The sequence below is a fragment of the Prunus persica genome, chromosome G3, assembly GCF_000346465.2.
Source record: "Prunus persica cultivar Lovell chromosome G3, Prunus_persica_NCBIv2, whole genome shotgun sequence".
Lineage (NCBI taxonomy): Eukaryota > Viridiplantae > Streptophyta > Magnoliopsida > Rosales > Rosaceae > Prunus > Prunus persica.
This window is the reverse complement of record NC_034011.1, coordinates 8,666,039-8,690,278: the sequence shown is the minus strand read 5'-3', so window position 1 is coordinate 8,690,278 and position 24,240 is coordinate 8,666,039. Positions and strand designations below refer to the sequence as shown.

Here is a 24,240-nt window from a genome sequence, read left to right as displayed (position 1 = left end):
TTTGATGGTGCAACAGGTGGCTTGAGCAAAGCTATGTGCTGGTCTGGAGAAGCAAACGAAGAATAATGTTAAGACTTTCGTTTTGTGGCTGTTTGCTGGTGCACACATGTTTTCCTTTTTATAAGGAAGACAACCCAATCCTATGTGGACAAGAAGTTTACTTCACTGGATGATCCACCAGTTCCGAATCAATAAGGAGTTTAATCCATACTTCACTTGGAGAAGGATTTCTATCCCTTGGGTGTCTTGATCAAATTAAAAGGCATTTACTTTTGGCACCAAGCCGAAAAGAACCAGCTGGATAAGGCACACAAATATCATTTTTTTTGTGATAACAATGATCCACCATCAAGAAAAAGGCTAGTTCCCTTTGCAGACTTGTGGAAGTCAAGAAATGCTACTCGTCATATGGGGTGGAGGAAAGGCTCAAGACAACCAACTTGTTCAAACCACTGATGTTGCTATACAGACACGAAACAGCATTTGTGCATACAGACACGATGAACTAAAAAAAAAAGTTGTTGAAGGCAGCCACGTTTTGGCAGCTGGGTGTTGTTGCACATAGCAACAACAAACAAACAAAAATGAAAAAAAAGGATAGCCACGTTTTGTTGGCAGCTTGGTGTTGTGCAGCAAACCAAAAACAAAAAAAAAAAAACAAGTCAAAACCAAAGAAAGACGAAAGAGGGATTGGCTTGGTGCTGCACATGGCAACAACAAATAAACGAAGAGGAAGACTCGCACCGAAATAAGGGACGAAAAGTCAAATGGCGTCAGCCACTTTGTTTGAGATTTCCTTTGAGTCTCCAATTCCTGAAGTCCGCAGATGATGGATTATGGGCTTAAATTCCAAAAATGCCCATTAATTCTCAAATCGTCAAGTGAAGACTCAACGTCAAGTGAAGACTCAAGTAGCACAAAACCACACCAGATGTCAAGGGGTACAAAACCACTTCAAAAGCCACACTAAGAAATGTGGGAATCAACCACTGTGGCAAAGAAGCTATTCAAAAAGGAGTGCCAAGCGACTCAACCATACTGTGTCCATGACTCCATTCCAAATAAATGATTGGTCGTGCTACAAGCATTGAGCTCACTCTCAAAAGATACGAAATGAGCATCAATATGGATTAACGGGCTTATCAACCACAATAGCCCATTAATCTCAAATCCTCCAAATCATGCATGGATACAAATGCAAATGTCAATCGTAGAGAATTAGTGGGTTCATCAAAATTGCTCATTATTTTTCTTGGACATTGACAACCAGAAAAGTGGTACAAAACCATTCAATTTTTCATGGGTCATCTACCCATGCAAATTTCAATGAGATTAAATTCAAATCTCTCAAATTCAAGTTCTCAATTAGTGGGTTACACTTACCCATTAATTTCCAATATTTCCCATGGGTCATCTACCCATGCAAATTTCATTGAGATTAATTCTAAATCTCTCAAATACAAATTCTTAATTAGTGGGCCACACTTATCCATTAATTTTCAATTTTTCCCATAGGTCATCTACCTATGAAAATCCCCAAACGCAATTGTCAATGTTTAGGAAAAATTAATGGGATAATTAAAATTACTCATTATTTTTCTTGGACATTGACAACAACGAAAGTGGTACAAAACCATCCAATTTTCCATGGGTCATCTACCCATGAAAACTCTAATGAGATTAAATCCAAGTCTCTCAAACAGAAATTCTCAATTAGTGGGCCACACTTACCCTTTAATTTCCAAATTCCGAACTACGTTGGTTTGATCCCTTTGAAAGGGTACGTAGGCAATCTAGAGATTCAATCTAGATGCAACCATCCCAAATGCAATCCCATATCGAATCCCTGGTTTATTCAGCTAAATTCACTCAAACACTTCTCAATACAATTCAAATCAAATTTCCCTCGCAATGAGTCATTTATTCATTGCGATTCTTTGAACTACGAGTGGCTTGATTCCCGCAAGGGATACGTAGGCATCCTGAGGTTGGACTTGGGAGCAGTTGCAAAATCAAACACAAACGTTCTGTTTCTTTATGATGGAATCAAAGGGTGTTCCCTTGAAGCAAGGGATTGTAATTAAGAGACTTGCGTCTCGAATGGGTCGAACCTAAAATAATAAAACCCCGTTATTTAATTAGTGGTGGTGAAATTATATTAGGAGGATCACATTTTCCTTCAACACTAATACTTTAATGTGGAATTTAATATTTAATTTCAAATAAGTTTCTAAATTAGTTCCTACATCATCAACAAGTATTTGACATTAATGTGCTTGATATCGTCAGATCTCTAAAAAACTCTAGCCTCATTTCTCCCAAAAAACACTCTTAGAGCCTTTTCCACTTTGAGAGGGGAGGAAGCCATTGTTCTTCTCCCCTCTCCCCTCTTCTCTTCCTCCTTTCACCTCTTCCCCCATTTTCAGATACAAATGGTTTTCCCTATTTGTCTTAGTTTTGTTATGATTTTCATCCAACCATTATAGGCGGCTGCGGTTCAGCGTCGGATCTTCTCCTGCATTTCGGCGTCAGATCTCCACCACCATTTTTTTGCAATTTCTTTATGTTTGGAATAAGTTGCAGAGACTCTTTAGGTTCTCTTTGTAGTTTTCATCTATCCTTTTGTGAGAGTTTTTCATCTCTCCTTCGTGGGAGCTTTTCATCTCTCCTTTGTGAGAGTTTTATTTGTCTTGTTATGACTTAGTTTTTTCAAGCTTTATCTCTTTTTTATTATTCTGAATTTGCAATCTTAGTTAGGATGCCTATGCTAGAGTTTCTTCGATCCTGCATGATCGTTAGTGGAGACACACCAGATTGTCTTAATTTTGATATTAGACCGCTCCGTTATTGTAATGGCCCTTTTGTGGCTAGTGACTTTTTTGGCTGAATTATGAATGCAATTATAGAATTTCTCAACAACAAAAAAAAAAAAAAAAAAAAAGTTCCTACATCCATTACATCTATTTGGAGATATTTCCAAATTTAACGGGTGTCATTAGTTACACCCCCCCATAACACATTAACTTATAAATATGGGTAGTTTTGGAATCTTAAAAATACAATAAATCATATTTTAAGTTATATTTGGTAACTTGCTTAGTTGGATCCTAGTCCTCGGGTATTATTTAAAAAAATTGGGTATTTTAAATAGAAAACTAAAGGAAATGATTGTAGATGATTTAAAATGAATTTTATGGGTCTAAGCTCAATTTACTATAAATAATAAACTCCTCCTAATAAGAGTTTATTCTCTATGAAACCCTAGCCCCAAGGCTCCAATAAATAGATGACTTCATTCATTATTCAAGGTATTTCAAAAAACCTACTCCTAATACCCGAAGCTCTCTCCCTCTTCACTCTCCACATTTTCTCCACACAACTCCGGCCACAGCACATGGCTCCGGCAGCCCGGTTCACACCATACATACAACTCCGTACCCTTTTGTTAGCTATTGTTTTCCTACAAACACTCAAACTAACTTAGGCATCGGAGGGCCTTTGGCCAACACCCCCTGGGTCTGGTCTATTTACTCCGGTTTTTTTTACAGGAATCGAGGAAGAGAGAGAAGGAAGATCGAAGATTGAAGGATCTAGAAGCGAATATTCTCCCGCTAGATTTACACAAACATAATTCAAAATTGAAATTCCTTTTCATATTCCAATAAATCATTAATAAATACACATTATACAACCAATTCTACCTACTGCTACAACATCTGTATTTCCTTGCTAATACAACATCCGTGCCATCCTATGCCATGTTCCTTGGTTGTCATTGCTCAATCAGTTTGTTCTTCAGCACAGTTTTGTCAATTAAAAGCAAAAAGAAAATATTAATTGCACTCAATAATGCATGATATGATACTATCAATCAATTAAAAGCAATATTTTATTGAATAATGCTACACTTACCACATTTATATCCCACATTTTCATACCACCTTATGTGGCAATGAAGTGGACAATCACATCAATAAAAAAGGGGAGCATTTTTGCTCACCACTTTAACCTAAGGTGTACCCTCACCACCCTTCTCATTATTTGACACGTGTCTATTGACATAACCATGATTCCATAAATACAAAGTAAAGAGTTAACTATGGTTATACTAATTGACACGTGTCAAGTACTGAGAATGGTGGTGAGGGTATACCTTAGGTTAAAGTGGTGAGCAAAAATATTCCCATTAAAAAGTGTTAATAAATCATAAAAGATAAGAAAATATTAAATTAATTTTAATTGATGTGTTGTCCACTTCATCTGCCACATAAGGTGGTATGAGAATGTGGTATATAAATGTGGTAAGAGTAGCATTATTCTATTTTATTAGAGCCATATTTTATTTAAAAAAAATGCATTGAATGCTATATTGTAATTCAAAATTGTTAATAGGAACAAAATGACCATGGAAAATGTACATGTTGGCCTTAATTTCCGATGGGAAAGGAAAATAAAACCCATGGGAGTTGGAGGGTTTCATTTTCACCCCTATTTTCCCACCAAACAACCATTTCCTACGCCTAGACTAGACTTACCAAATATGGAAAATCAAAAGATTTCCCATTCCCAAGCCACATTTCACATAAATGAATTGTGATCTAAAAAGTGAACGGTTTCAATTATAACATGTAGATGGTGCAAATTCGTTAATCACGGCATAACTGAAAATAGAAGAATAAAATCAAGCTATTTATTAAAGCATCACTATTGGAAACACTTTTCTTTCCCTTTTTTTTTTTCCATGTCGCAGAACTTACCAAACATAGAAGTGGAAATGATTTTCCATTCTCAAATCCTTTTTCCCACTAAACGCCTTCTTAGAAATTTTTAAATTGAACTTAACGAGGTCATCACCTCACACTACGTCATTTAGTAATTATAATATGTGAAAAGTCTGGTCACACTTGGTTACTATTGTTTGTCGACATTATATATGAGTACAATAAAATTAAATATGTTATCGCTTATATTTTAATCGTTGTCAGTCATTAGCATAAACAATTGGCCACCCACAGCTAGAAGTAACCTTAATATTTCGCCTAAACCTTTGGTGGCTGTGACCCCACCAGAACCAACCTAGAAAATGTTCCTCTCTCTCTCTCTCTCTCCACCAAACCAAACTACTTTGAAACTCCCTCTCCTCCTCTCCTCTCAGCCTATCTCGCATCTTCTCTCAGCCTCTCTCTCTCTCTCTCTCTCTCTCACAAGCGCACACACACACACATCAGTAATCTCTTTATGTCATTATCTATCCATATATGCGTGGAAAGACCAAATTCCAATCTCATAATTTCCCTTCTGATTATGAAAGATTTACTTGCAACCACAAGGAAAATAATTAATTAATTCCATGCATTTATCATATACATGCACATTATTGCATTATATTATATGTGCCTATATACCCTGTGAGTTGCACCAACCTTCTAATCTCTCTTTCTCTGATCTCATGGATGCTTTTGCAGTTGGTGCTACAACAATAGCACTGCTTGTGCTTTCTGTTCTGTATCAACCAGTTCATGGAGGGCTTGTAGGAAGTGATATCAACGGCTGTGATGTTTCTCATGGCAATTGGGTTTTTGATGATTCATATCCTCTTTATGCCGCGCCTAGCTGTCCCTTCATCGAAAACGAGTTTGATTGCATAAAGAACGGCCGCCCGGACAAAGGCTATCTAAAATATAGATGGCAGCCCTCTGCCTGCAACTTACCAAAGTAAGTATACCATTCTACATCATGCATATCATATGTACATACGTTTCTAGATATTCGACATTTTACGTCGCGGAAGTGTCAATTTAGAACACACACATTCAAGAAATATTCTCTTGGACCAATGGTTTAGATTGATAGTTTGAAAATTTACATATTGTGCCGGCGCCAAACTGTTTGGCAATAAGAGATTTCACATGCCAAACTGTTTGACATATGATATTTAGAATCTTATTGGTCATGATTTTTGAGTTGCCATTTTTAAAATTTTCCTTTCATGGTCTATCTCCCAATGTTATAGGCGTGACTAGCTCTGAATGAGAAATGTTTGAGTTTCACTATCTTTTGCTACGTGGTGTCATTAATTCACATGTTATAATATAATAGATATTTTATTGACTTGGAAAATATTATTAAGAATTATATACACGTGTTATAACATTAGTGAATTAGTAACCCTATATGTGACTAGATAATGATGACAGTGAAAAATCTCTTGCTACAAATTGCTTCGTTGTCTAATCACTGGATGTCCTTAATAGCTTTCTTGGATGCATTATTTGCTGTGAAAAATACCCCTTTTTTTTGTTCTTTTAAATCTTCACGAGTCTTTTGCAATGTTATGAGTTCATTGAGTTGGGTACCTCTTAGTGTTGAGATTTTTATTCTTCTTTATGTTGGAATATAAATTATTAAGTTCAGTCTTTAATAATGTAGACAAATTTAAAATAAGAAATTCATGTTTCTAAAAATAAATAAATAATTCATTACAATTATGATTGTAATGAATGTATATATTATTAATTTATTAAATGATATTATCAAGTGGCCAAAACGAGTAGGTAGTGTCGAATTAACTTATTAAGCGGTTAGCGCTCTAACGCTCCTATTCAAATTATTTTTTAAAATTTTGTGAAAGGATCCCTCTAATGTGAAATCCTGGCTCTGTCACTGTATACATATATAAACAATCCCCTTCTATTGAGAAATCCCTCAAATAAAACTTATTTGAGAAATCATCAACTAAAACTCAATATATATATATATATATATGATTTCAGTCAAGTGTTTGATTAGCCAGGCTGGAATCACATGCTTGTTTGGGAGTTGAACAACTTGTGGCTCTACCTCATAGACTTTTAGTCAACTTCTCCTAATTTTCTACATTTTTTTTGTCTTTATCATCTTCAATTATTATTGTCAAGGTTATTTTCTTTTTCTAGATATTTGGGTTACCTATTTTTTCTCTCTGTTTGTGTGTGTGGTATTTGGGTTTGCCTATTTCATCATTATTACCAAACATATTTGAGATTGGTGGTTAGCATTTGACATTCTAAATGGAATGCACCTGGGTTCTTTTCATACTTTCATACAAGTTGTAATCAACACCAAGTAAATATGAGGACCATGGTCAAATTGTATCTGTATATTTGGTATGTTGATGCATGCACAAGTAAAACTCTTTGACACATGATAATCCATAATTCAAAGTTATAGAGGTTTTTAAGTAAATGCAATATTACAAAATGTTTCCATATGAACTCGAGTAGATTATTTTTCTTACTTTGAGCATGAAAATAAGACGTAATTGCCAAATTAGTCATTTGAAATTATGTTTAAATGTGCGATTTTGATTGACATTTTTGTAACGTAACATGATTAGATTTATGACAAGAGAGCATTACCCAAATCATGAAACTTACACATCTTTGTAAATCTACCGTCAACTTTATTGATCTGTGTATAAAACTTTGATGATCCAGATTCGATGGTAGTCGAATTTTGACGGAATTTAGAGGGAAAAGCATCATGTTCATTGGGGACTCGTTGAGCTTGAACCAATGGCAGTCACTTACTTGCATGCTTCATACAGCTGTTCCAAAGGCCAAGTACACATTGGTCAGGACTGGAGGGCTCTCCACATTCACGTTTCCGGTGAGCTTATCACTATATCTCTCAATTTAAACCTAATTATAATCTAGATTAGATATCCAAACAGCTGTTCTAAAATCTTTTATTCTTGTAATTTGACAACTGGTGATTTTCTTCCCATATATGACGTTGCTTGGTCAGTTCCCAAATGATATTTATGTTTGTTGCACTTTGGTCCGTATGACAATGATTGCTGTCCATGTGAAACTAGGAAGATTGATTTTTAATTGGTACCAAATTTGAAAAATAATAAAGTAAAAAAGTTCTTTTAACTTTTAGTTAGCAAAAGATTAAATCTAAAAAAAGAAATTGCGTTTTATGATTTGTACTACATGACGGATTTGTTTTGTTAAATTTATATGACGATTGTCAATTGAAAGATAGTTTAAATTAATCTAATTTATAGAAAGGGGAAATTCAAATTTCGGTACAAATTTAAGCAGTGGGCTCACTGACCTAACCAACTGGCCTAATCCACATTTGATGCAGGAATACAATCTTAAAGTGTTGTTCTCCCGCAATGCCTTTATTGTGGATATCGTAGCCTCACCTGGTGGCCGAGTCCTCAAGCTTGACTCAATCTCAACTCAGGATGAGGAACTGTGGTTGGGAATCGACGTATTGATCTTCAACACGTGGCATTGGTGGCTTCACACCGGAAGAAAGCAACCGTAGGACCCGTATTTGACTTTCTTCAATTTGGTTTATTCATTCCTTGAGCTTTTGGTTGCCTCTCTTTCTCTATCTTGTTCAAGTAATTGTGCTTTTGTTTTTGTTTTTTTGTTTTTTTTAATATGTTGCAGATGGGATTTGATTCGAGTGGGGAAACAAACTTACACGGACATGAATCGCTTGGTTGCATATGAGAAGGCACTGAACACTTGGGCTAGTTGGGTAAATTCCAATGTGGATCCCAACAAAACCAAGGTCTTCTTCCAAGGTGTTTCTCCAGATCACAGCAAGTAAGTATATCTTACAATCTGTTAATCGTAGTCAATATTCAAAGATTTCTACACCTTTGCTTCATTAATAATTTCGTGCTATAAAATATTCTCAATGCATAATTACTGGGTTTGGTGGTTCGGCCTAATGTGGACTATTTCAACTAAATTGAATTAATGTCTTGACCGATGTTTGGTGAATTTATGAATACTAAACTTACTAAATTGGACAATAATCCAACATATTGTATCTTACAAGTCCCGTCTAGAACGGTTAATCTCAAAAAGACTACCTTGGACTCAACTCCAATCCATTCGTTTCTAAAGCATACATTAGTTCGAAGGAAGCTTCACCTATTATTACTTCTTCAATGAGATCTCTTAATACTTGTGTTCTTATTTCTATATATTTACCGCCCTTTTGTAAAACAAGAAATATTCAACCTAGTTTGTGATAGTTTCTAATCAAACTCAATGTTGTTTGCATCAGTGCAACAGAGTGGAGTGATCCTAAGGCAATAAACTGCAATGCCCAATCAAAACCACTTCCAGGTCCAGATTATCCAGGAAAAGCACATCCAGCAGAGGAAGTAGTAGAGAAAGTGTTACGTAGCATGTCAAAGACAGTCCATTTGCTGGATGTTACAACTCTTTCACAACTTAGAAAAGATGGGCACCCATCTGTCTACGGCCTTGGCGGGCACCGGGGCATGGACTGCAGTCATTGGTGTTTAGCTGGAGTTCCTGATACTTGGAATGTTCTTCTTTATGCAGCTCTTACTCAAAATTAGGCATTCTTTATATCCCAAACAAATGATTCATTTAAATAAAGTTTCATTATGTGAAATTTTTATCAGGTGGTAGCTCAAATTAGGTTTAGTGGGCTGGGATGGGAGAGTGAATCAGGTTTCAGAGTCTGAGACTTATATTTATGAAATTCATTAGTGATTGATTGCATAGTTTTACTGAATATTCAAGGTTTAAAATTCAAACTGACGGTGTTTCAGCTTAATGTGAAAAAACAATTAAGGTTACGTAACATGGTGGTCTTCCTCGCCTAGCTTCCAGAAAACAATCTAAGTAGTACTTACCTTTTCCATCTACCCAATCATTTCCATCTTTGATTACTGTAACATTAACAAAAAGAAAACGAAGCACCCCAAAAAACATTTAACAAGCAAGAAACTGAAAGGGATTTTCTCAACCGGATCCTACCATTTTGATATGATTGAATTGAGACTTGATGTAGTTTCAACGGTGGAGATTTCTTGAAAAGATTTAGAGGGAAGAGCATCATGTTTGTTGGGGATTCACTGAGTTTGAACCAATGGCTGTCGCTCACTTGTATGCTTCATACATCAAACCCACATGCCCAATATAAACTGTTCAAGACTGGAGGGCTATCTACATTCACATTCCCAGTGAGACTCATTAACTACCTCTTAATTTCCACCTTTGTTTTTATGAAATTCTTCATTAATTAGGTCTACATTTACCAATTAATTAATAATTCACTAAGCAAGTGACATCACTATATGATATCAAAGAGTGTGATTTATGTATATGAGGTCATAGGTTGGATTCCCCCCTCCCCAATATCGCTTGTATAAAAATAAAAAAATTGTAATTTATGTAAGATTATTCGTTGATTATTAATGATCGATCCTAAAATAATTAGTCAGTTGCTTCAATAAGCAGACCATTTTATCATGGAACTTGAGTAATTTAATTACCATATTGTTCCACAACTGGCAGGCATACAAAATCAAGGTCATGATCTCTCGAAATGCATTTCTGGTTGATACAATAGCCACAACTGCTGGCCGAGTTCTTAAACTTGACTCTATTGAAAGTGGGAAAATGTGGAAGGAAATTGATGTCTTGATCTTCAACTCATGGCATTGGTGGCTTCACATTGGAAGGAAGCAACCGTAAGATCGATAATATTCCGATGCCTATTCTTTCAAAATTGTCGAAATATTTGCAATTTATTGTGTATTGGCCATATATATAAGCAAATGATACAATGATGTATGTATATATATGTGTTGCAGTTAGGATCTTATTCAAGAAGGGGACCGTATGTTCAAAGATATGGATCGCTTGGTTGCATATGAAAAAGGGCTCAAGACATGGGCAAGATGGATCGACAACAATTTGGACACAACAAAAACAAGAGTTTTCTTTCAGGGTGTTCCCCCAGATCATAATAAGTAAGACTTTGGTTCTACTCATGTATATACATCTTAGCAATCTGAATTAATCAGAAGAACTCTTACTTAAATGTATAATACATATGAAAAAAATGATTACATAGCATATTTAGATATATGGTAAGAGGTATGATTGGACTAAGATTAGTAGTCTTAGATCCTTAGACACCAGTGTGTGTGAGTAAATACCCTTCCCTCTTCCTACCTTTGACCCAAAAAAAAAAGAAGATATATGGTAAGAGATGGTGTACGGTTTGTATGCATAAGGAAACATTTTGTAGGATAATTTTGGTGGGCTTGGTTAGGGTCATATTTTTGCCCATGAAATGATGCATATTCAATTACCTAGCTCTATGGAGTAATATTTTTTTATATTTTTATTTTATTTGCACTTATGTAACACCATATGACATGCTAACGTAGTATTATTAATGCACCTAGATTGTAGCACGTGACTGGCGCACACTTGCACCAAATTTGGTTATATATGTAATGTTTTTTCAGTGGAAGTGATTGGGGAGAGCCAACTTCAAAGCGATGTGAGGGACAAACAACACCAATGGTTGGGCATCAGTAACCAGAGGTTCACATCGAGCACAGCTAGTAGTAGAAAGAGTGCTGCGTTCTATGAAAAGCCCTGTTCATCTGCTAAATGTCACAACTCTTTCACAACTAAGAATAGATGGGCATCCATCTGTGTATGGTCTCATGGCGGTCACAAGGACATGGACTGCAGCCACTGGTGTCTGGCCGGAGTTCCTGATACTTGGAATGTGCTTCTATATGCAGCTCTCACACAAAGAAAAACCAACTAATTAATTATGTGGATTTGGAAAATCAAATAAAATTTAAGCCCTCGGGTTTAGTCCAAGTGATAAGGATGGAAAAAAGAGTTAAGAATACGATATGTCAATGAGTCGATTGCTTTAATATAACCGACATACAATAATGAAAAATCAAATAATGTTTGCGAAATGAAGTATGTGATGCAATTCATCATAATCTTAATTTGTTAGACCTCATGTTAAATTTTTGTTTTTTGTTTTTATAAAAGCGATATTGGGAGGGTGTTTTCTCACATACACTGTCAAGGTGCTATTAGGGTTCGAACTTGGGACCACTGGTTTGCAAGAAATGTCATTTTCCTCTAGACTAGACCCCATTGACGACCTCATGTTAAGTCTAACTGATATTACACTTTTTTTTTTCTTTTTTCTTTACAAACTATAGAACTTTAATTGAGTTTGAATGTCAAAAACCCATAACTATAAAGTTTATTGAACTTTTCGTTTGATTTTTTTAGGGAGATTTACTATTATACTAAATACAATGGCCCAAATTATAAAAATAAAAATAAAAATAAAATAAAAATTCTACATGAACTGAATTTTAGAAACACACCCAAAGTCCATTTACAACATAACAACGAGGCTTCGAACTTCCTACAAATTACAAAATTGCCATTGATTTCTTAAAACAAGCCCAACCCCGAAACCTCATTAAAAAAAACCCAATAAACTCAAACGGCATCAAAGTAATTTAATAATCAAAATTAAATTTAATAGGGACAGCTGCCCTTTTTTGGGTTTTTTTTAGAGTAATGCTACACTTACCACATTATTATCCCACATTTCTATCCATATCATATGCCACATCAATTAAATGAATGAATTGTATTTTAATAAATAAAATTAGAAAAACAGAAACTAGTATTTTACATGATATTGGTTTGATTATAGAAAGTAAATAGTGTATAGTTTATCTATATCACTAGTGCTAAGATATGAATAAATATCTCTTATATATATCATAAAATTAGTTTTTAAAAATATTATATCTATGTATTATGGAAGCGTAATTAAGATTTTTTGCTCATTTCACCTCAATCCATCACTAAATTTTGAGAAGAAGAAAACTCCAAAAATAAAGGAAAAATTATTCTTTTTTGAATATAATGAGATGTGATGATAAGCACGACAAAGAATGAGATGAAGATCTATCCCGACATATCCACCTAAATACGTGCTAGCTAGCAAAGTACGTAATAGTCATAATTTTCTTATTTCTTTTTGTGCCCTAAACGATGCAAAAGATCAGTAAATATCTAACAAAAATAATAAAGCAATAAACTAACATGCCCTCAGCTGTAACAGTGGCTTGAGATACACGGAATCTTTTATTAGATTTCAGAAAAAAAAAAATTTATTTATTAAAATAATTGATTGGATTATTCTTAGTTAATTAGAGCGCAAGTAAAGCAAAGGCCCTGAAAGAAACAATACTTTTCCTACTGTTAGAGGGGTTTCTCTAAGTAGTGGATAGATCTTTGGTATCCATTAGCTAGCCAGTCTGTCTGAAATCGAGCGTTTTGTATTTCTCTTTAGGGTTTCTATCAAGTTGGTGACTTAGGGTTTCCTTTTTATCATCATCAAGAAAGACACAGAAAGAGTTAATGGCGAAGACTTGGTCCGGAAGAAGGTGTGAGAGTATCTGCAATGGTAGGTTTAATAATCTCTCATCATCTGGTGATGGGGAGGAAAAACGTCATCAAGTACAACATAGAGCTTGCCAGAATTCGTTTCCTCCTCGTCCTCGACCACTCTCTCCTGTGAATCCTGGTGGACAACCATCTGTGCTAAAGCGTGGACGATCATCCGAGCCAATTCAAAACAAGAAGAGGAGGAGGGTGACGTCGAATATTGATGATGAAGTTCAAGTTGGTGATCGTGGTAAATTTACTGCTAATAGTACTTGTCTTAATGTCGTTTCATCAGTATCCCAACGTTCTAGCCACTTGACGACGTTGTCTAAATCGGTACTGCTAGTAGATGATCATTCTCCTTCTCTTGATCATCAAGTGCGAGTGCATGATGGTGGTGATCTTGATCTGTCACCGGCAAGGGCTGTTCGGGTTGCTATGTTAAAGTCCAGGTTTGCATCTACCATCGTCAAGGCACAGCAGGATATTGATCATTCTACTATTACACATAATAATGTTGAAGCTGAAGCCAAGATTGCCAAGTTCAGAGCTACTGAGATTTCCAAAGCTAATGACATGATCAAGAAGCAACGCCAAAGAGATAGAGAAGCTGCTCGGCTTGCCCTCTCTGAGATGGAAAAGAATGTCGTGATCGAAGACAATTTCAGAACCATGAAAGAATTTCAGATGTTGATTTCTGGTGCCACTTTTAACTGACCAGCGCGTTAATTTTTTGGCTGCTGTACATGTAATTGTAAAGTTTCCCAGTTGATTTATGGTGCCCAATACTGTAACTCCTTGGTAACAATTACTTCAATCAATACAATACAACAATTCTCTCAAAGGGTCTCTCTGTTTTGTATTCACTCTAACATTTCCCAACCATTAACACAAACACCAACGCTTCCACTATTCCATTTCATCATCATCGTCATCATAATCATCAATACTAGTTTTCTCTACTTCTCTTTAAACTTCATTACCTACAATTACTATAAGGGTTGAAAGGAAAAGGAAGAAGGAAGAGGAAGAGGAAGAGGAAGAGGAAGGGAGATGGGTGGCGGTCATGGCATGTTTTTGGGATTAGAGGTGTTGGGTTCGGGAGGGGTTGCTGTTGGGAATTCTCTTTTTCTTAAGTTTTTCAATTTTCTAATTTTATTTCATAAGATAAAAATTATGAAATAAATCCAGCTGTAAAAAAGAGTTTAATTTCTACTTTAAAATGGACACATGGCAATATTTGAATGGGAGTATCACAGGCTGATGTGGTACATCCATACTATTCTATAATTTCTCTTAACACCATCTACTATCGTTTAATCATTACTTTTGTATGTAATTCAAAGTTTGTTATTAATTCCTTTCCATAATAATTGAGTCAAACAAAGTATGCTCATATATGCTCATATCCTTATTCTTGTCCAATATTGAGGTATTTATAAAGAAGTACAACCCTAAATAAAATAAGAAATAAATCTAAATTACAATAGAAAATAAATATAAATTACAATAGGAAATAAATATCAATTATAATAGGACTAGATAAATGGGTATAAGTAACCAAAATCTTAACATAGTAAGGAACAAAAAATCTTAACTAAGTAAGAACTCACGAACAAATTGGTTTTGTATGTCTAACCAAAAATAAAAATCATGTTTATTGCTCCTATTTGTAAGTTAAGTTGTCCATTTTTTTAGGCTTAATATCACAAAACGTCCCTAAGGTTTACGAAACTATTAGATTGCATTATTAATGTTTTTTTTGTGTCATTCGTGGTCCTCAAGGTTAGTATGTGTAATCACAAATGGTCTATACCGTTAGATTCCGTCAAAAACTCCATTAGTTTGCTAACGTGGCATATATATCATAAAACATCCCTGAAGTTCACGCACCTATCACAAATGGCCATTGTGAAATTTTTTAATTTTTTAATTTAAAATTTATAAAATTTTGGTTTTCTTTTTAAATTTTAAAAAAAATCTATATATATAAAACAAAAGACAAAGAATGGTAAAACATTCAAAATACCAGAAAATGCCTTTGATTAATGCAAACATTAAGAATTGAAATTATTAATTAAATGAGGATAATATGGTAAATTCACATTTTTCATGGAACACAACTATCCATTATCTTTTTTAATTCTAAAATAAATTTAAATTATTTTAAAAAAAGCTTCTTGCAGGCGTGAAAGCGAGTGTAGAAAGGCAAGTATATATATTGTATTTTAAATAGGGTGCATTTTTGCTCACCACCTTAACCCTAGGTGTACCCTCACCACCCCTCTCAAAAGTTGACACATGTTCATGGGTTTAACTATAGTTAATTCTTTATTTTTTTTATTTATTTGATAACATTATTATGAGAGAGAAACAATACTTCAATAAGATTTTTTCTGATTTACCCTTATTAACCTAGCAAACTTTCAACTTTTTAAAATTAATTAACAACTACCCAAATAAATAATTGGCAATTGGCTTTATGTCCCGTGCTTTAATATGAATATCAATTCACAGGCTTCAATACTTTGAAGAACAAACCCAGATACTTTGAATCTTAATTGGCTTTAGTTAACTCCTTTTATATACGCCCAAAAGTTACACTGCTCTTCAATATATTATTACGTTGCAATATCTTGAACCTGTTTTCTTTCTTCAACCGATGAGTTAATTATAATGTTGCAAGTTTCCAACCAATTAATTTTAACGTTGCAAGTTCTGGACTAATTAATTCTGGTTTTATTATTCTGAATAAAGCTTACTCCATAGGAGCAAAATATTTTGGAGTTGCAGAAATTCCAAAAATGATGAAGGAACCAAGCTTTGCAATAGTGCCCTTCATTGTCTCATTCCTCTTGCTCTGCAATACGGTTCATTCTATCATTCCTTTCTGTGCTAGTCTTGATTCTCCAGTAAAGACGATACCAACATCATGGACTAAAAAAACTAAATAATGCAAAGCAATCACCAAAGTATAAAAAATAATCAAGCAATACAAAGTACTAAAAAAAAGAAGAAAAAAAAAGCAACATGGATTATTACCTATCTTTCACTGAACAAATGGACGAAGCTTGCAATTGAAGAGCAGTGTAACTTTTGGGCGTGTATAAAAGGAGTTAACTAAAATCAATTGGGATTCAAAGTATCTGGGTGTGTTCTTCAAAGTATTGAAGCCTGTGAATTGATATTCATATTAAAGCACGGGATATAAAGCCAATTGCCAATTATTTATTTGGGTAGTTGTTAATTAATTTAGAAAAGTGAAAAGTTTTGCTAGGTTAATAAGGGTAAATCAAGAAAAATCTTATTGAAGTATTGTTTCTCTCTCATAATAATGTTATCAAATAAAAAAAATAAAGAATTAATTGCAATTAAACCCATGAACATGTGTCAACTTTTCAAAGGGGTGGTGAGGGTACACTCAAGGTTAAGGTGGTGAGCAAAAATGCACCCTTTTAAATACATGTGACGCTATATTTTTTAAGATATGGGATCCACATATATGCCACATCAACAAACTAATGAAGTCTTTTTAAAATAATTTTAAAATGAAAAATGAAAAAACCATTTATAGAATATTTTAACTTTGAAGACCATTTATGAACCCTAAAGCCTTGGTTTTTCCAGTTTAAGTTTTATGAATTTTAATTATTTTTTAAAAACTCCATTAGTTTGTTGATGTGACATATATGTGGAGTCAACATCTCCAATAATATAGTGTTATGTGTATTTAAAATACAATACATATTTTTAAATAATTTTAAATTCATAACATTTAAAAAAGAAAACCAAAATTTTATGAATTTTAAATTAAAAATTAAATTTTTTTCACAAGGACCATTTGTGATAGGTGTGTGAATCTCAGGGATGTTTTGTAATATATATATGTCACGTCAGCAAACTAAAGTAGTTTTTGACGGAACCTAACGACAGGTACCATTTGTGATCACACATACTAACTTTGAGGACCACGAATGACACAAAAAAATATTAATAATGCAATCTAATAGTTTTGTAAATCTTAGGAACATTTTGTGACATTAAGCTCTTTTTTTTTTTTTTAAAGTAGAAGCAAAATTGCAAAGAAGATTTAAATTATTGGATCAAATTCAATAACTTATTGAGATATGGCTGATAAAAAGTTAGGAAAATGTTAGTTGTTAAGAAAAAAAGTACAGCGCGTAGACATCTATCTTGATCTTTTTTATGACGAACGAACGATGGCTGACTCCTTGTTCGATAAGGCTTGGGAGCATGGCATATTTTTCAGAGACGAGTCTTGGTCGACATTAAAGAATATTGTCTTCTTAATGTCGATCGTTGTAGCATTAGGGCTGTACAAGTTGGATGTTCCTCAATGAGCAATACGACGGATCTTATACCCGTCAATGTATTCAGTTACACTGGAAGCTTGATTTGTCTAAGAAAATATGTTAATTTGACTGAAGCAGAGGCTGGCGAGAGGAATTTCTTAAATGTAGGAAAGATTCAGAGGTCAATGTTGGCCCCATATTCTTGTCAGTATATCGTTTTCGCTGTTTTTTTTATAATAAAAAAAAATTGTTTTGATGGGATCGGGTTATGGTTTTTCTACAAAGCTTGTTATTTGGATTATGGACAGCCAATCAGTATATATGGTTTGAGTATGAGCAAAGGTGTTTCTCTTTTGCCATTTTTTTTCTGCCATGTGCGATTGCTAAAGAGCATGACAGTGTTAGGGTCCTAAGACTCATAAATGTCCAAATTATGATGTCTCAATTACGCAATGTCAGTTGTTGGTTTCTTGGGGTTTATCCCCACTGCTTCATAAAAAAAACATTACGCAATGTCAAATTTCAAGGTCCGGTAATGACATTAGTAGAAAACATAACAAAAGACACGGTTTTTTGCCCCACTAACAAAAGGTCCGGCAATCATGATTGTGATAGTTGATATATAGGACGAATGTGGGTTTCAGCTGGAAATTGGCATTTGTTTTGGCGATCAGTAACCACCGCACCCAACTACAACTATAACTACCACTTTTTAACTTTCACAAGTAGAAAATAAAAGTAGGGACTAGAAACATACAACAAACTCAGACGTCACTAGACAGCCAAACAACCATCAAATAAGGTGGAAGCGCCAAAGGCGATGAGTGAGGATCAGAAGTGAATAGGGGAGGGGAAGGTCTAGGAGGGTAAGGAGGAGAGGGCAGAGGACGAGAAGAAGGATGGAGGTCACCGACCCCCCAAGGAGGTCCACGACTGAAACTTTTCTCGGTTCTCTCTTGTTTACACTTTTCTTTCAATAATAAAAATTTATAATTCGTGAATATGTTTTCTCAAGTGAAACTTTTGTGTCTTATATTGGTGTGTTTTAGTCCAGTAAAAAAAAAGTTTTTATTTTCTGACTAGTGGTTTCAAGTTCGAATCCCCATAACATCTTGATAGTGTGTGTGAGAAACCCTTCAGTAGTTTAGACTATTGTATTAGAGAAAAAAAAAATTAACTCATTATCAGCCACAAAAAAAAAAGTACCCATTTAATATCCCTTAAATTTTACCAACTAGACCTTGGTCTAGTGGTATTTGTCTCCACTTGGTTGGAGGAGGGTCTCATGGTCAACTCACATGGATGGCGAGGACCATATATATTTGTGATGAGTTCGATATCTTGTGATGATGTAGTCTTGTTGTGGGTATATGGGCCCGTACAAAAATATCTTGTATATATTCTATCTTTCATCAACAATATCCCTTAAAATTTTGGTTTTTTCATATATATTTTCCCTTATTAGTATTGGATGATTACTCTAGTATGATGGCATGACTGACGTGTTTTTATAAAAAATAGCCAAAATTTAACTCCCAAATTTATAAATATCAGTTTTTAAAAAAACTTTCAAATATAACCAAAAACTCACTTAAATTGTCCCAAATGCTCTCTAAAAAGTTGATGAGAAAACCCACCAATTCAAGCCTTAGCCACAGAGATGATTTGTATTGCCTAGATTTATGAAAAGATTGACTTTTCCTTTTCTTCTTCTTTTTGGTAATTACATTGTCATTTTTATGGTAAGATTCATAAGCATGATTGAGTTGACGAATTCAATTTTGTTTTTATGCTTTTAGCTTTTAGGTGTAACTGAGTTATAATTTAGAGGGTATTTGGGCCAATTTAAGTGAGTTTTTGATTATATTTAAAAGATTTTTTAAAAATTGACATTTATGAATTTGGGAGTTAAATTTGGACTATTTTTTAAATATAAAAACTCCCTGACTGACTCTATACATAGTTTCTTTATATATACCTTACACATGCAAATTGGGTGCTTAAGAACCAAAATTGGTAGTACTTTGTACGCAATTGTAACTAACTATAAAATCCTTTCACAAGTTTACGAATTTATTTTCGGTTCCTTTTTCTTATGAGTTTAGAGTGCAAAGCCGTATTTTAGGACGGGATTGATGAAATCATCTCAAGTAGGTAGTCTTTGTATTATCAACTCCCTCAGTCACATATGTAATTATTATATATACATGAATTTCAACCTCCTCAGTCACATACATTGTGAGAGTCTCCAACCTCTCTCTCTCTCTCTCTCTCTCTCTCTCTCTCTCTCTCTCTCTCTCTCTCTCTCTCTCTCTCTCTCTCTCTCTCATGGATATTTTTGGCATTAGCACACTTGTTATTGTGCTCTCTCTTCTGCACCATGTACATGGAGATGTAACTTCCACTAAAGGATGTGATATTTTCCAAGGAAAGTGGGTTTATGATGCATCATATCCTCTGTATAATTCAGCAAAATGCTCCTTCATAGAGAAGGAATTCGATTGCCTAAAGAATGGTCGTCCAGACAAATATTATCTTAAATATCGATGGCAGCCCACTGGTTGCAGCTTAACAAGGTAAATACACCCATGACTAGCCTTTGCTGCTTTAATCTCTACTTCTCTTTCAAATGGATCATTTTCTTTTATGAAGCAAATGGTTCTGTATATGGTTTTTCTGTTGGCCGCTCTCCGATCCCATCTATGCTATGCTAACTCACATATAGAGATAGGGTTGTCGATGGGTTGCTTTCATGCATTTTGTCCTCAAATTTAAGACTATTTTTCTTTGATATTATTTCAATTACAACAAGCAGAAAAATATTGAAGGGGTTTTCCTCAATTGGAGCTTAGTATCATATGATTGGATAAAACTTATCCATGTAGGTTCAACGGTCAAGATTTCTTGCAAAGATTTAGAGGAAAGAGCATCATGTTTGTTGGGGACTCACTGAGCTTGAATCAATGGCAGTCACTCACTTGTATGCTTCATACAGCCAACCCACAAACCCCATATAAACTGTTCAGGATAGGAGGGCTATCCACATTCACATTCCCTGTAAGACTAATTATACCTCTCAATTTTACCTTCTTTTTACTTTTTGTTCGTGCGTTTATAATTAGTTTTTCATACGAGTGCACTGCATTTGACACTAATACATAGATTAATTAGTATTTTGTGAGTCTCGCATAAACAATAGAGATGATTATCTTCAACTAGACCAACATTATTTTTCGAGTCTCGTATAATTAATTTTCTCTACAAGGACACTGCATCTAACATTGTTTTTTTTTTTTTTTGAGTCTTCAAGTTAATAATGCGAATGATGACAATTATGCTTTTATAATGCATATCTCTACCAGCTGTTTTTGGTAGGTAAAGCTTAATACATGAACTGGAAGAGCAACCAATCAAACCAACGTTGGTTTGCATATACAATATGCCTTAGTTTTATTATATCTATCTTCCTAAACCATAGCCTGTCAACATCAGCACTTAACAACAGGAAGGTATATGATAAAGCCTTAGACAAACCGTTCATATATATGAATCACATTGGTGAGCATATGGTGGGAATAAAACTAATGTGGATCCACCCACCTATTAGAGCGGGTCCAATCTCTCTACGAATCGAAAACAATAATGTTAAGCTCACCAAATTTATGCACTTTTACATAAACAATATTTTGTCACATAAGAGATACTAAGGAGAATATGATGAATAAGATTATTAAATATCCTAGAATAACTTCAATATTTGCAGTATTGTTCCACAACCTGCAGGCATACAATGTGAAGGTCATGTTCTCTAGGAATGCGTTTCTGGTTGATATTATAGCAACAAAAGCTGGGCGAGTTCTTAAACTTGACTCTATTGAAAGTGGGAAAATGTGGAAGGGAATTGACTTCTTGATCTTCAACACATGGCATTGGTGGCTTCACAGTGGAAGGAAGCAACCGTAAGATCAAAATTAATTCCAATACCCTAAAGTTAGAGAAACACTTCTGTAAAATGGAGATAGCACTGTTTTTCTATTTTTGATCAAGCACGGTATGTCATGCGTGACTTTTTCACGTGAGAATTTGTGATTGGTTGAGAATAGCAAAACAGTGGTATTCTCGTTTCGCACAAATTTTCCTTCTAAAGATGGCCCAAACAAAAATTTCCAATTTATTTTGCCTTTGTCGTAAGCAATTAACTAAACATTGTTGTATTCAATGACTGTCATGTGTTGCAGTTGGGATCTAATTCAAGAAGGAAACCGCCTGTATAAAGACATGGATCGGTTGGTTGCGTATAAGAAGGGGCTCAACACTTGGGCTAGATGGATTGACACCAATTTGGACCCCAAAAAAACAAGAGTCTTCTTCCAAGGTGTTTCCCCAGATCATAATAAGTAAGACTTCCTTGGCCTTGTCTATATACACATTGATTGAGACATATATTCACAACATAAAACTATGTTATCTTATGTTTTAAGACTATGAATTTGAACCACTTATGAGACAAATTCTTATTTAATGGTTCCGCATCCTTGCATCTATCACATTGCTAGTTATAGCTTAACATCATAAAAAAGTTGACTCTTTTTTTTCATAGTAGAGATTAAATGTCAGTAACTCAAATGATCATCGGATATAATCATTTATTTTTATGATTTAAATGTCCTTTATCGATTAATTATTGTTACAATGCCATTTATCTAACAACTGTTTTAACCCACATTTACATCCTATCACATCTTTGATATGACAATTACCGCATGACCTTATTTACTTTTTCTTATAATTACATGTGCTCACCTGTTTTATAACATTTTTCTGCAACATTTTATTCCCCAATTAACCTTTGTATTAATGTTTGGTTAATTAGTGGAGGTGATTGGGGGGAGCCAACTGCAAAACATTGTGAGGGACAAATGCGACCAGTGGTTGGGCATCAGTATCCAGCAGGTTCACATCCAGCAGAGCTTGTAGTAGAAAGAGTGCTGCATTCTATGTCAAAGCCAGCTTATTTGCTTAACGTCACAACCCTTTCACAACTAAGAAAGGATGGCCATCCGTCTGTGTATGGTCACGGCGGTCACAGGGACATGGACTGCAGCCACTGGTGTCTGGCCGGAGTTCCTGATACTTGGAATCAACTTCTATATGCAGCTCTCATACAAAGAAAAACCAACTAATTTTTTGGATTCAAGAAACCCTATAATATTTCCAAAATTGAGTATGTAATTGCGGTTCATAATCTCTACATAATTTGTATTCCTATCCATCCACTTCCAAAAAATAATAATAATAATCTATCAATTATTCAACCACTTTGCATATAAAGTGTAGAAAGTTGAAGTTTTACCCGAAAACGAATTGGCAATAAATAATCAAAATTTATATAAGTTCATATAAGATCACGCAACTTTTTAATGTGAAATATTTCTTTACATTCTCGCATAAACAATCTAGATAACCATATCCAGCTTTTTCTTTTTTATCCTAGTAATTTCTTTCACAAAGTCTTACGTTTTTTTCGATTTAAAAAAAAAAAATTTCATTTCATTGGACAAAACAAAAGGTGTACTTGGTATTTCTCTCAGTTCAAACAGACCGCCCAATTGGGTTTATATTTTGTCTAGGTGCATTCTCAAATACTAGGCCCCTTTGACTTGGGTTGGGTCTAAGGTAGGCCTCATCATTTGGCCCGCGGGCTCATGGGTCGATGGGGGCCTGCTCGGTCCATTGAAAAAAAGCCCGGCCCAGCCCTTTATGGGCTTTGAGATGGCTCGGCCCGCCTTGGGCTGGGCTAGGCTTGGGCTTGGGTGTCTGAAGTCCGGCCCGGCTCATAGGCCCGGCCCGATTAAGCCCAAGAAAGTCCGGCCCGGCCGACCCACAAAAACCCGGCCCATTAGGCCCGCATACATATATAATTATGTATAAATAAGAGCTTAGGTTTATGATTATATCACTTAAATCACATATATAATGTGTTTCATTTCATTTACTTTTATTTACTTATTCCTAGTTTATAATTGGATGATTAGCACATTAATTTGTGTCAATTATTAGTTCAACAATTATATATATATATATATATTAAGTAAGATGAACAACATATCACATCACCAAATATAATCATATCACGAAACATAATCGTATCACCAAATATAATCATGCTTTTCTTGAACACATCACCAAATATTTGCATATTTATTCATACCATCCTTTATAAAAATATTTTTTAGATACTTATTATTTTTTAAAATTATTTCTTAAAACGTATTGCGATCTAATTATGTAATAACCTCAAAAATAATACTTGGTTTTATTATTTTTGTGGAAAATCTTATAAGTTGTATGACTTTATTGGGTGTTTTATGAATTTGGTTTGATGTGAAAATATTGGAATTAAGTGAGTTTAATATCAAATTTGGACTAAAATGCCCTTATGATTAAGTTTAAGATTTTTTTTTAATGAAGCAGGGCCCGTTGGTTTTTAGCCCGGCCCGGCCCGATGGGCTTTCTCAAGCTCGGCTCATGGGTCGGGCTTGGGCTTTGAATTTTCTAAAAAAACCCGGCCCGGCCCAGCCTGATATTTTCTCTCTCATCTTTAAAACCGGCCCGGCCCAAGCCCATTAAATTTGGGCCGGGCCCGGCCC

General features: G+C 34.7%; 2 protein-coding genes and 1 pseudogene across 2 annotated transcripts; all 3 read left to right on the top strand.

The window, feature by feature from the left end:
- On the top strand, window positions 5,241-9,441 carry LOC18781584 (protein trichome birefringence-like 43). The gene is made up of 5 exons (XM_007215787.2): window positions 5,241-5,715; window positions 7,476-7,647; window positions 8,134-8,315; window positions 8,448-8,606; window positions 9,076-9,441. The coding sequence occupies exons 1-5, from the start codon at window positions 5,351-5,353 to the stop codon at window positions 9,374-9,376; spliced, it is 1,179 nt and encodes a 392-aa protein (XP_007215849.2). The 5' UTR covers window positions 5,241-5,350; the 3' UTR covers window positions 9,377-9,441.
- On the top strand, window positions 9,475-11,613 carry LOC18782655 (annotated as a pseudogene).
- Window positions 19,862-22,908, top strand: LOC18782529 (protein trichome birefringence-like 43). The gene is made up of 5 exons (XM_007215946.2): window positions 19,862-20,166; window positions 20,476-20,647; window positions 21,374-21,549; window positions 21,829-21,987; window positions 22,464-22,908. Exons 1-5 carry the CDS (start codon window positions 19,919-19,921, stop codon window positions 22,771-22,773), a joined length of 1,065 nt encoding a protein of 354 aa, XP_007216008.1. The 5' UTR covers window positions 19,862-19,918; the 3' UTR covers window positions 22,774-22,908.

Coding starts and splice junctions, on each gene's coding strand:
- LOC18781584 (XM_007215787.2), top strand. CDS start 5,351: ATGCATTTATCATATACATGCACATTATTGCATTATATTATATGTGCC. Junction 7,648..8,133: donor TCTCCACATTCACGTTTCCG/GTGAGCTTATCA, acceptor CATTTGATGCAG/GAATACAATCTTAAAGTGTT. Junction 8,607..9,075: donor GTTTCTCCAGATCACAGCAA/GTAAGTATATCT, acceptor TGTTTGCATCAG/TGCAACAGAGTGGAGTGATC.
- LOC18782529 (XM_007215946.2), top strand. CDS start 19,919: ATGGATATTTTTGGCATTAGCACACTTGTTATTGTGCTCTCTCTTCTG. Junction 20,648..21,373: donor TATCCACATTCACATTCCCT/GTAAGACTAATT, acceptor CACAACCTGCAG/GCATACAATGTGAAGGTCAT. Junction 21,988..22,463: donor GTTTCCCCAGATCATAATAA/GTAAGACTTCCT, acceptor TTGGTTAATTAG/TGGAGGTGATTGGGGGGAGC.